The sequence below is a fragment of the Coptis chinensis genome, chromosome 3 (genome assembly GCF_015680905.1).
Source record: "Coptis chinensis isolate HL-2020 chromosome 3, ASM1568090v1, whole genome shotgun sequence".
Lineage (NCBI taxonomy): Eukaryota > Viridiplantae > Streptophyta > Magnoliopsida > Ranunculales > Ranunculaceae > Coptis > Coptis chinensis.
In genome coordinates, this window is record NC_141458.1 from 13,152,827 (window position 1) to 13,162,217 (window position 9,391).

General features: G+C 40.9%; 1 protein-coding gene across 1 annotated transcript; it reads right to left on the reverse strand.

The window, feature by feature from the left end:
* Positions 1–5,535: 5,535 nt before the first annotated feature.
* On the reverse strand, positions 5,536–9,391 carry LOC147508041 (dynein beta chain, ciliary protein). The gene is made up of 3 exons (XM_086600656.1): positions 9,141–9,391; positions 7,139–7,263; positions 5,536–6,200 (listed from the first exon to the last, which is right to left on the reverse strand). Exons 1-3 carry the CDS (start codon positions 9,289–9,291, stop codon positions 5,940–5,942), a joined length of 537 nt encoding a protein of 178 aa, XP_086456782.1. The 5' UTR covers positions 9,292–9,391; the 3' UTR covers positions 5,536–5,939.

A 9,391-nucleotide genomic window follows, 5' to 3' on the forward strand; every position in this document is an offset into this window, starting at 1 on the left:
TCAAGAACTTAGCCAAAGCTTGCCCCTTCTCAAAATTCTCGGCACATAAATAATGTCAAATTCCCCTACTTGAATGGACCATTTCAAGAGACGCCCAAATACTATCCGGTCTTGCCAAGACCGACTTCAAAGGATACTCGGTGATGACTCGATGGTGTGTGCTTGGAAGTATGGTCGTAGCTTCTCAAAAGACAAAAGATTAGAGCTAGAGCTATTCTCTCAATCTTCGGATATCGTGTTTCGGCATCCAGGAGGGCTCTACTAACAAAGTAGACAGGCTTTTCGATATTCCTCTCATCAATTCGTACTAATACAGCGCTGATGCCATGCTCGGAAGAGGCTAAGTATAACCCTAAAACATCTCCTTGCTTCGGGGTAGTGAGCACGGGAGGGGAGGACAAATAATTTTTTAAGTCTTTAAAAGCCATCTCACATTCGTCGGTCCAATCAAAGCGTATATTCTTCCTTAGTAACTTGTACAGAACCTGACACTTATCCGAACTTCTACTAATGAACCTGTTAAGTGCGGCAAGACGCCCAGCCAACCGCTGTACCTCTTTCGGAGACCTTGGAGAAGGCATATCAAGAATAGCTTTGATCTGGTCCGGGTTAGCTTCAATTCCACGTTTAGTAACCAGATGTCCTAAGAATTTCCCGGAGGTAACACCGAAGGTACATTTAGCTGGGTTAAGTTTCATCCGATACTTCCTCGATCCGGAAAGACGCACGAAGGTGTACAAGATGATCAGACTTCTGTTTACTTTTGATCAGGAGGTCGTCAACATAGACTTCGACAAAATCACCGATATGATCTTTGAACATCGTTGTGACCAAGCGTTGGTATGTTGCCCCTGCATTTTTTAAACCAAAAGGCATAACCCGATAACAATATGTTCCCTGTGCAGTGATGAAGGTAGTATGCTCTTGATCGGGAGGGTACATGAGTATCTGGTTGTAACCCGAAAAGCCATCACAGAAAGAAAAGATCTCATGTCCTGCAGTGGCATCGACCAATGTGTCAATACAAGGAAGAGGAAAACAATCCTTCTTACAGTGCTTGTTCACATCCGTATAATCGACACACGTTCGCCAGTTCCCATTCTTTTCTTGACAGCTACAACGTTAGAGATCCAAGTAGGGTATGTGATCTTTCGTATGTACTTAGCCTTAAGCAATTTATCCACCTCTTTGTCGATAGCCTCAGTACGTTCGGGACCCATCTTTCTGAGTTTCTGCTTAACTGGCACGACGTTTGGATCCAAATTGAGTTTATGGCAGGCGATGGAGGGATCAATTCCAGGCATATCCTCATAACTCCAAGCAAATACATCTCGGAATTCTTGTAAGAAATTTATCAACTCTTCTCTAGTCTTCGGGTCCAACATGGTGCCAATTGAGACTTGTCGAGGTTCGGAACCATCTCCTATGTCGACTTCGTCAACTGGTTCTAATGTTGGGGGAGTCCTCCTCTCATCCGGCCCTATAGAATCTAATGGAATTATATCCAAAGGTCCCAACACTATGTCTTGAGAGGGAGACTCGTTCTGTAATTGCTATTTGGCGGTTAACCGAACCTGCCCCCGGTGTTATTGGAGCGGTTCCTGAACCATTTTTAGAAGAGCTGCATAGCATCGCTTGGAAGCTTGTTGATCTCCTTTGATCACCACGATATTGCCTTGGTGAGGGAACTTCAAGGTTTGGTGATAAGTACTTGGAACCGCTTTTAAGCGATGAAGCCAACTCCTACCAAGAATAGCATTATATTGCGTAACTCCCCTGACAATCGTGAAGTTGACATTTAGAGCGACGTCAGCAGCTTTGATCGCCAATTCAATCTCTCCTCTGATCGGCCATGTCACCATTAAATCCATACAAAGAAGATTTCACGGGACGAAGTTCCGTTTCTAGAATCGGCATTTGTTTGAAAGCATGATAGTAAAGTATATCTGCGAGAACTCCTGTGGTCGATGAGGATCCTATGCATATCACACCCAAAGAACTTCTAAGGACGTAACCAACGGATCCGAAAGTGTGGAAAGAAAACCCCTTTTAGCGTCGTCATCGGTGAAAACAACCGCGAGTTAGATTCCTTGGTCGGTTTGGAAGTGACATTGTTAATGCTTCGCAAAATGCTTCACTGCCTTTTTCCCCGTACCTTTGCCCTCTACTCAACTCTTCAATTGGGCGTTTAGAATTGCCCCGGCGATCGTGTGAATCACTACCTTATCCGTTCCTATCTCTCGCATTGTGTACATTGGTGTCGAATTGCGGTAGTATTCTGAATCGAGTACCCTTATATTCATCTAGTAACCCTCGGTTTTACGAGATCCCGAATTCCATGTTTAAGAGACCTACAATTCTTAGTTCCATGACCGCCTGTTTATGGAACTTACAAGATATGTTTGTATTCCTAGCTCCAATAGCACCGGTTTCATCTTTGGAGAGTTCTTTAACATGTTCTTGTTCTTGATGGCATCGAAGATGTCCTCGTAAGGATGAGTTAAAGTGGTAAAGTCCCTATCCAAATGGGGGTAGTTGCTCACTTCGACGATGTCACTAACCTTTTGCCTCTTGGACTTATCTTGATAGGAATTCCTATCGATTGACTTGTGCTCCGACTGTGGTTCCTCGGACTTCCTATCATCATAATGACTATCAGAACTCCTACCAACATGAGCGGAGGTGACACTGGTTATCACTCTTTTATGAGAAGAGTCCCTGTCCAATAGGTCTTCTTCCAGTTCCGCATACTTATCAATCCGAGCCTGCAACTCTGTCATGTTCGTAGGCTTCTTTTTCTTCAAGGACGTGTATAGACCAGAAGCAGGATCTAATCCTTTTCTAAAGGCCACAATGGCGAGGGTCTCATCAACGTTGTCAACATGCAATTGAACCTCGTTAAATCTTTTGGTGAAATCCCTGATACGCTCGTCCTTTTGAATTTTCATATCAAACAGTGCATCAGCGGTTTTAATGTAGGGTCGGTTGCAACTGAATTTCGCAATGAAATTGATGGATAGCACCTTAAACTCGTGAATGTTGCCCCTGGGTAGCTTCGTGTACTAGATGAGTGCCGAGTCTGTCAAACTTGAAGCAAAATACCGGCACAAATAATGATCTTTCGTAGAAAGACCCACCATTGCTTGACAATAACTGAGCACATGAGAGACTGGATCTCCTTTGCCATTAAATTTAGAGAACTTCGGTGGTTTATAATCATGGGGGATGTATTCACTCATAACATGTCGTGAAAAAGGAGTTCCAATGTCACCCTCGATTCTTGACCCGAACAACTGACTCATCCATCTTGGTTGGTTTAGAACCTCGTAGTTCCTTTAGTATTTGCGCCTTGAGTTGTGCAAGAGTAGTCGGTTCATGAATTTGAGTTCTCTCGTTGTTGTACCTCAGACCTAGACTCTCATAGTTCTCATCTTGATGATAACGTGGTTCTGGTTCTCGAGATCGAGTGGAAGAGTTTGCAAAACCGGATTGGGGAACCGAGGGATTCCGGCAATGAAGGTTCCCTTGAAACTGAAAGTCTTCTTCGCGTGCGAGGTTGACCTCAATAGTTGTGGATTCCGGCAAACACATTCGACGCCCATCCCTCGTACCTTGAGAACTTGAATACCAAGAGAAGTCGGTTCGTGTGAGCTCGAGTGTTGGGTGGGATCCACCTCGGATTATAATCCGAATCGGTTGGTCGCTATGATACCCAAATGGTAAAGGTATATAAGGTGTAGGGGCGTAACCCTCACGTGGTCGAGACTTCGGTGGATCGGAAACTGCCCCCGGCGTTTCCATCGAGGGCAACACTCTTGGAGGTGAACGACCCTCCTCCTGCGTCGCGGTAGTAGTCTTGTAAGAAACGCAAACGAGCCTCCCCGTCGACCCGCGCTCGCCATCACAAAGATCCATGATGGCTTGGTTGGTTATGGCAGATTGGGGAGTATCGTTGTTAGGCTCATTTTCTTCACGACTGTCCAAAAACGAACGATCTCCTCTACGCTCGATTGTCTTTGAGAAGTAACATGTGGGTTATTGATCTCGTTATTCCCCTCGTTACTTTGATTCGCATTGGCTCTTGTAGTAACCATGATTTTGAATAAAAGTGAAGAAAATATATATATATATATATATTTTAAAGAACAACCAACCCAAAAAAAAAAAAAATGGTGGGTAGGAAAACCTAGAACTGAAAAAATTTCGACCAAGAAAAATCAAATCAATTCTCAGATAGTTTCCCACGATGGCTTAAATTGTGTGATGATTTTTTCTAATCAAGAAACACAAATATTTTGTCGATGATCAAAAAACAACTAGAAGTATTGAATCAATAAGAAGAAGAGATTTAGAAGATGATGAGTTGAACCACATTCTTTAATGGCTGCCTACGTATCCTGTGTCTAGGAATCAAACTCAAAGCGTAGTTCAACTATTCTATTTATAAGAATAGATGAGGTTTCCCAATTAGTGTTTAACTAGGAGACCGTCTCTTGTTAAGTATCATCTTGATGAATAGATGAGGTTTCCCAATTAGTGTTTAACTAGGAGACCGTCTCTTGTTAAGTCTCATCTTGACTCTTCTAGAAGCCCCATGTTTCCCAAGTCAAATAGGTCTCCTTTATTGACTTAAACAATGAAAAAAACATGTTTTAGGTTCGATTGGGAGTTGGAGTTTCAAACTTAGTAGTTCCGGATTTGGTGTTCCTAGTCAGGAGTTGGTTCTCCGAGCCTACAACTCGAACTAGATCCGAACCTCCAGTTCTCCGAGCCTACTACTCCAACCGGTTCCGAACCTCCAGTTCTCCGAGCCTATTCCAACCAATTCCGAACCTCCTCTTCTTATTTCACTTCCGAACCTAGGAAGTAAGAGGATTTGGACTTGAAGTGTGTTCTGGTACTTTCTACCCACACCAAGACCATATCCGAGCCTTACGAAGATGCTACAACGTGTTACATATCTATTTGCTAAAATATGCACACACAATATCCATTGGTTGTGCATATGCATATTGTTCCCTCACAGTCGGGCCAGGCCATTTGTTATTTTGCGTCAGGGGTAACTTGACCTCTTACCATTCCAATCCTTTTCGGTGATTTGAAATAAAATTGGTTATGGGCGAGTGATTTAAATCGGAGAATTGTCTTGCGCTTGTTCTCCCTTGTTCAAATGGTGGCATTTGACAATCACACCAAATTGGTTGCGAGCTTGCAACTTGTGACTACGTTGGATTGGTTGGCTTTTTCCTCGTTGCGTCAAATCTAGCAAACATATCACCAACAGTTACATCGCCATATATCCTTTTAAAGTCCTATATATATACACAAAACTCCAATAACTATTGTTATAATCATCGATATAATGAATACAATCATCATTATTCGACAGACATGGATCGACCAGTGAACACCCCAATATTCTGGTGTCACTTTTCCATTCTGATCCTTTGGCAACTGATTGAAACAAACTACTTGCCTACTTGGTATGCCTTTTGGGTTTGATCCCATGCAGATGTATTCATTGACATAAATGCAGGAATCCGAATATACAAATGCATTTCCTTCTTAGGTCAACAATCACAAACACATTAACCAAATAAAATTGTCCCCCCGATCATAGCTGCCAACTGAAGTGAAGGTTGAGATTGTTCAGACTTCAGAGCATGGTTGATTACATAGAAGTGAACTTGGTGTTAGCAAAAATTAGGCCATATGCCTATACAAAATTCTACAATTTCGTTATTCGCTATGAAGTACAAAAAATCCATTATTCGCTATGGACCACGTTTCTTCACAAACGAACCCCCAACTACTCATATAGGTTAGATTCTCAGTACAAAATTTTAATGGAAAGCACGGCAACACTTTATAACAACTGATGCCAGGACAACAAGTTGAAACATATGCTCTCTCTCCAAGCACGTGGAGTACTTCACTTGTCAGTCTTCAGGAGGAAGTGATACAAACTGCAAAATCTTTTGAACTTGCAGCATGTCGATTTGAAATCTTTCAGCTATCTGCTGGACATCCATGGGCCCATCATGGTCCTTTGCCTTGCCTTGATGCAGAAGGAGCATTTGCCGCAGCTGGGCCACATTTAGAGTCCCAGGAGGAGCCGGTTGCCCCTCATAGTAGTTGGATTCTGGCTTTGTGTTTCGCAGCTTTGGCATAGGCCTATCATACTTTTCAACCACAAAAGCCTGCACCAGAAAAACGCAGGAATGAACAACCAACCAGAAATGACTTTCGGGAGTGCAAGTCATTAATTAGATCGAAGTTGTTGTATTGAAATGGAATACACTGTTTACACAAATCTCAACTGGAAATATAGCAAGTAAAGATAGACCTAACAGCATGACCACAACCACCAAACTAGAGTTTTCGTTCTTTTAGTGTTGGATCTGTTAATGTTGCTCCACCATGAATACTAACAGAGCTCGTTCCTATGCTATTCCTTGGTCAAAAGGCGATTTTCCAATGCAACTGCTCAAAGGAATACCAATCAGAAAAGGCTAAATCAGCGAATGCAAAGTCAATTGCTTCCAATTAAAAGGAACCCCAATGCAAAGCTCAATAATCAAATCACCGGACGTGTGCATTCGATGAAGATTCAAACCCAAACGTCCATTCCGACCCTGGTCCTCTCGTCTCTTATTTCTGAACCTTGGTAATCTTCTTTCTAATGTATCACAATGTACTTGACATCACTTCCATATTGATCCACAACATAATTGTTACGTCTTCCTCATAGAGATGGTACAGAGCTCCAACCAAACCATCTAACGACAAGCCTATCAACAAGTACAACATTCAATTCAAAGGCAGCTGATATCTTAAACCTAATTATTACTAATGTGACCAGACCAACATAGCACAAAGCTCGAAGCAGCTACAAGAGAAGCTCCACTTCTGCGACCTCAATGCCCAAAAGTCAACAATTGAAGCTTCATTTCTCATCAACAGAGACAAAATCATAAGATGGTATGTAGAGAAAAATCAAGTTCAATCAGCTCGTGCAAATTACCACCACTAGAGGAGAAACCGAGTTAATTTAATGCCACAGATCACACAGGAAAAAAAAAACCAAAAAAACCAAAAAAAAACCCCAAAAAAATGGCATCAATTTTCATATTCTCACCTCCCCCATTTCAAGTTTTCCACCAGGTTTGGTCTTGATTCTGCCCACCATGTGGTTAAGCATGGCATCGTATCCCGGGTCTCTGTCTTCAAGAACATTGTCAGGGTTGATCCTTGAGATATCCTCTGGAAGAAAAGACATGAAAACACAACATTAATTCTTAAACATGCCATTAAGAAATGAAAAGAAAAAAAATCTTCTTCCGCACATAAGCTGCAATTTTAGTCCATATTCTAGACCTTATTACATGAATATGTTTAAGTTATGGAAGGGTACAACACTGACACTCCATGATAAGTATCTGCGCATCCTACGCAAGGACATATCGAAGGTTATATGTACCCAGATATTTGGTATTTCACTGTGATGGATACTTCTTAATCATGTCGGATAACCAATACATGTACCTATGTCATAAGTCATAAAAGCTTAAAAATTTTACTAACAAATATGACTTCTCTTTTTACAATGTTGATCAGGGAAACTCAGCTAGCAATCATAGTCTGGTTTTCTAACTGAAATGTCACAACTAATTCAGCTCAAAAGTTCGAGCATTAGATCTACAAGTGGTAAATAAATATTTTGTACTTCTCCTGTTAAACAACTTTCAGAAGGAAGTAGTAGAAACTTATCTGTATCTCGTCATTATGTCTCTCTCTCTCTAATTCGACCCCCCCTCCCTTCTTCTCTCTCTCTCTTCTTTTTGGCAAAAATGCAAGACAGGTTCTGTTTTATCATTTTTATGTCAAAAGTATATAAGAGTGACAAGAACAATGTGGCCTATTACCCTAACAAAGAGAAGCAAGGAAATCATCAGAAATAATTCTATGGCATATTACATGTGCCTTGTCTTACTCTAGAATGCTATACAGTTCAAGAGAGAGAGAGAGAGGATTGGTGAAATGCTTGAATAAGTCCCTTCACTCTTATTTTACATAAGCAGACACAAGTTCACCAATTTTACCAGACAAAGAAGAAGACGGAGCTTTTCGCCACTTCCGTGTAACCAAAAACGTGAGCAAAACAAGTGACAGAAACATAGATAACCTTTGCCTTTATAAAACTTGCTACGAGGTCAATAACCTACACATATTGCTGAAAGTAGCAATGCTAACTAGTTTTAAATCAAATTCAAAATAACATGTACGAAATAAAACATATTATAGTAGCTATGTCACAAGGCGATTGTGTTAGAACCCTAACAGGCTAATATGTATACGAGATTTCTAACAATACACCTTTTGTAATCGCAAAACACAAAAGAAGTTCATAGACATGCATTATGATATAATGATGTTCAGCAAAGCCATCTCGAAATAGTTTAACATGTAAAAAATAAAAAATAACCGGTGCATGACAAGTGTTTGATTGATTATTGATACGAAACAAATAAGATAGCAAAAAAATATCACGAAGTCTTGGGTATAATCATGTCACGAGAAAAGTAAAACGCGAAAAATGCACCAAATCACATATGGCATAAGGGAGCTTAAGTTTTTGTTTGGTCTTGAATGGAAGGCTGGTATTTTAGTTTCATTCATTAGAATCTTGCCCCTATTCTTGTTGCTAAAACAAGGAGATTGACAGAGCTGATGGAGCTAGACTTGAAAGTATTCGTTAGTCAAAAAAGGTATTGATATGTTACATCTGGTCTATTTACCCACCATCCTACAGGGTCCTCGTTCCTTGGTCCAAAACCATTCTGCATTAATCCCATTCCTCCTAGTTCTTGTGTTTGGGTCTCCAAAGTCCAACAGCTAATGGGAAAAACAGTCGTACACTTCCTTTTCTTTTAACAAATGTAGTCGTATATAGCCATAATCTCATCGCTTAGTTGTCTTGTCTTGCATTCCTCCTAAATGTTTCCACACACAACATATATATCCAACATTAAACTACTAAAATAAAACACGTTACACAGAGGGTGTATCTGATTCATAAATATATTCTATTTCACCTGAAAATAAACTTTCCAAAAAAATAGGCACCAACTACTACTAACCTTTAGCAAGATTATCAACAGCTGCAGCTTTAGTAACAACGGGTTTAATATCAACCACCTTTGGAGCCGGTTGTGTCGAAGGCGGGGGCGGTTCGAGAGATGGTGAATTAGAACGAACCTTAGCAGTGGCTCGTCTTAATGCTTGGCCCATTCCTTTTCGTGTCAAACTATGTAAGGGCTCAATGATTCTTGATTTTGTTATTAGAAATGAGGAGAGGAGTTGGTCCACGTAGCTACTTCATTTGTTAACC

Excerpts from the sequence above, each read along its gene's own strand:
- LOC147508041 (XM_086600656.1), bottom strand. The coding sequence starts at position 9,291 with ATGGGCCAAGCATTAAGACGAGCCACTGCTAAGGTTCGTTCTAATTCA. Across the intron at positions 7,264-9,140 it reads TGTTGATAATCTTGCTAAAG|AGGATATCTCAAGGATCAAC; the intron begins GTTAGTAGTAGT and ends CTTTTCTTCCAG. Across the intron at positions 6,201-7,138 it reads GAAAACTTGAAATGGGGGAG|GCTTTTGTGGTTGAAAAGTA; the intron begins GTGAGAATATGA and ends TTTCTGGTGCAG.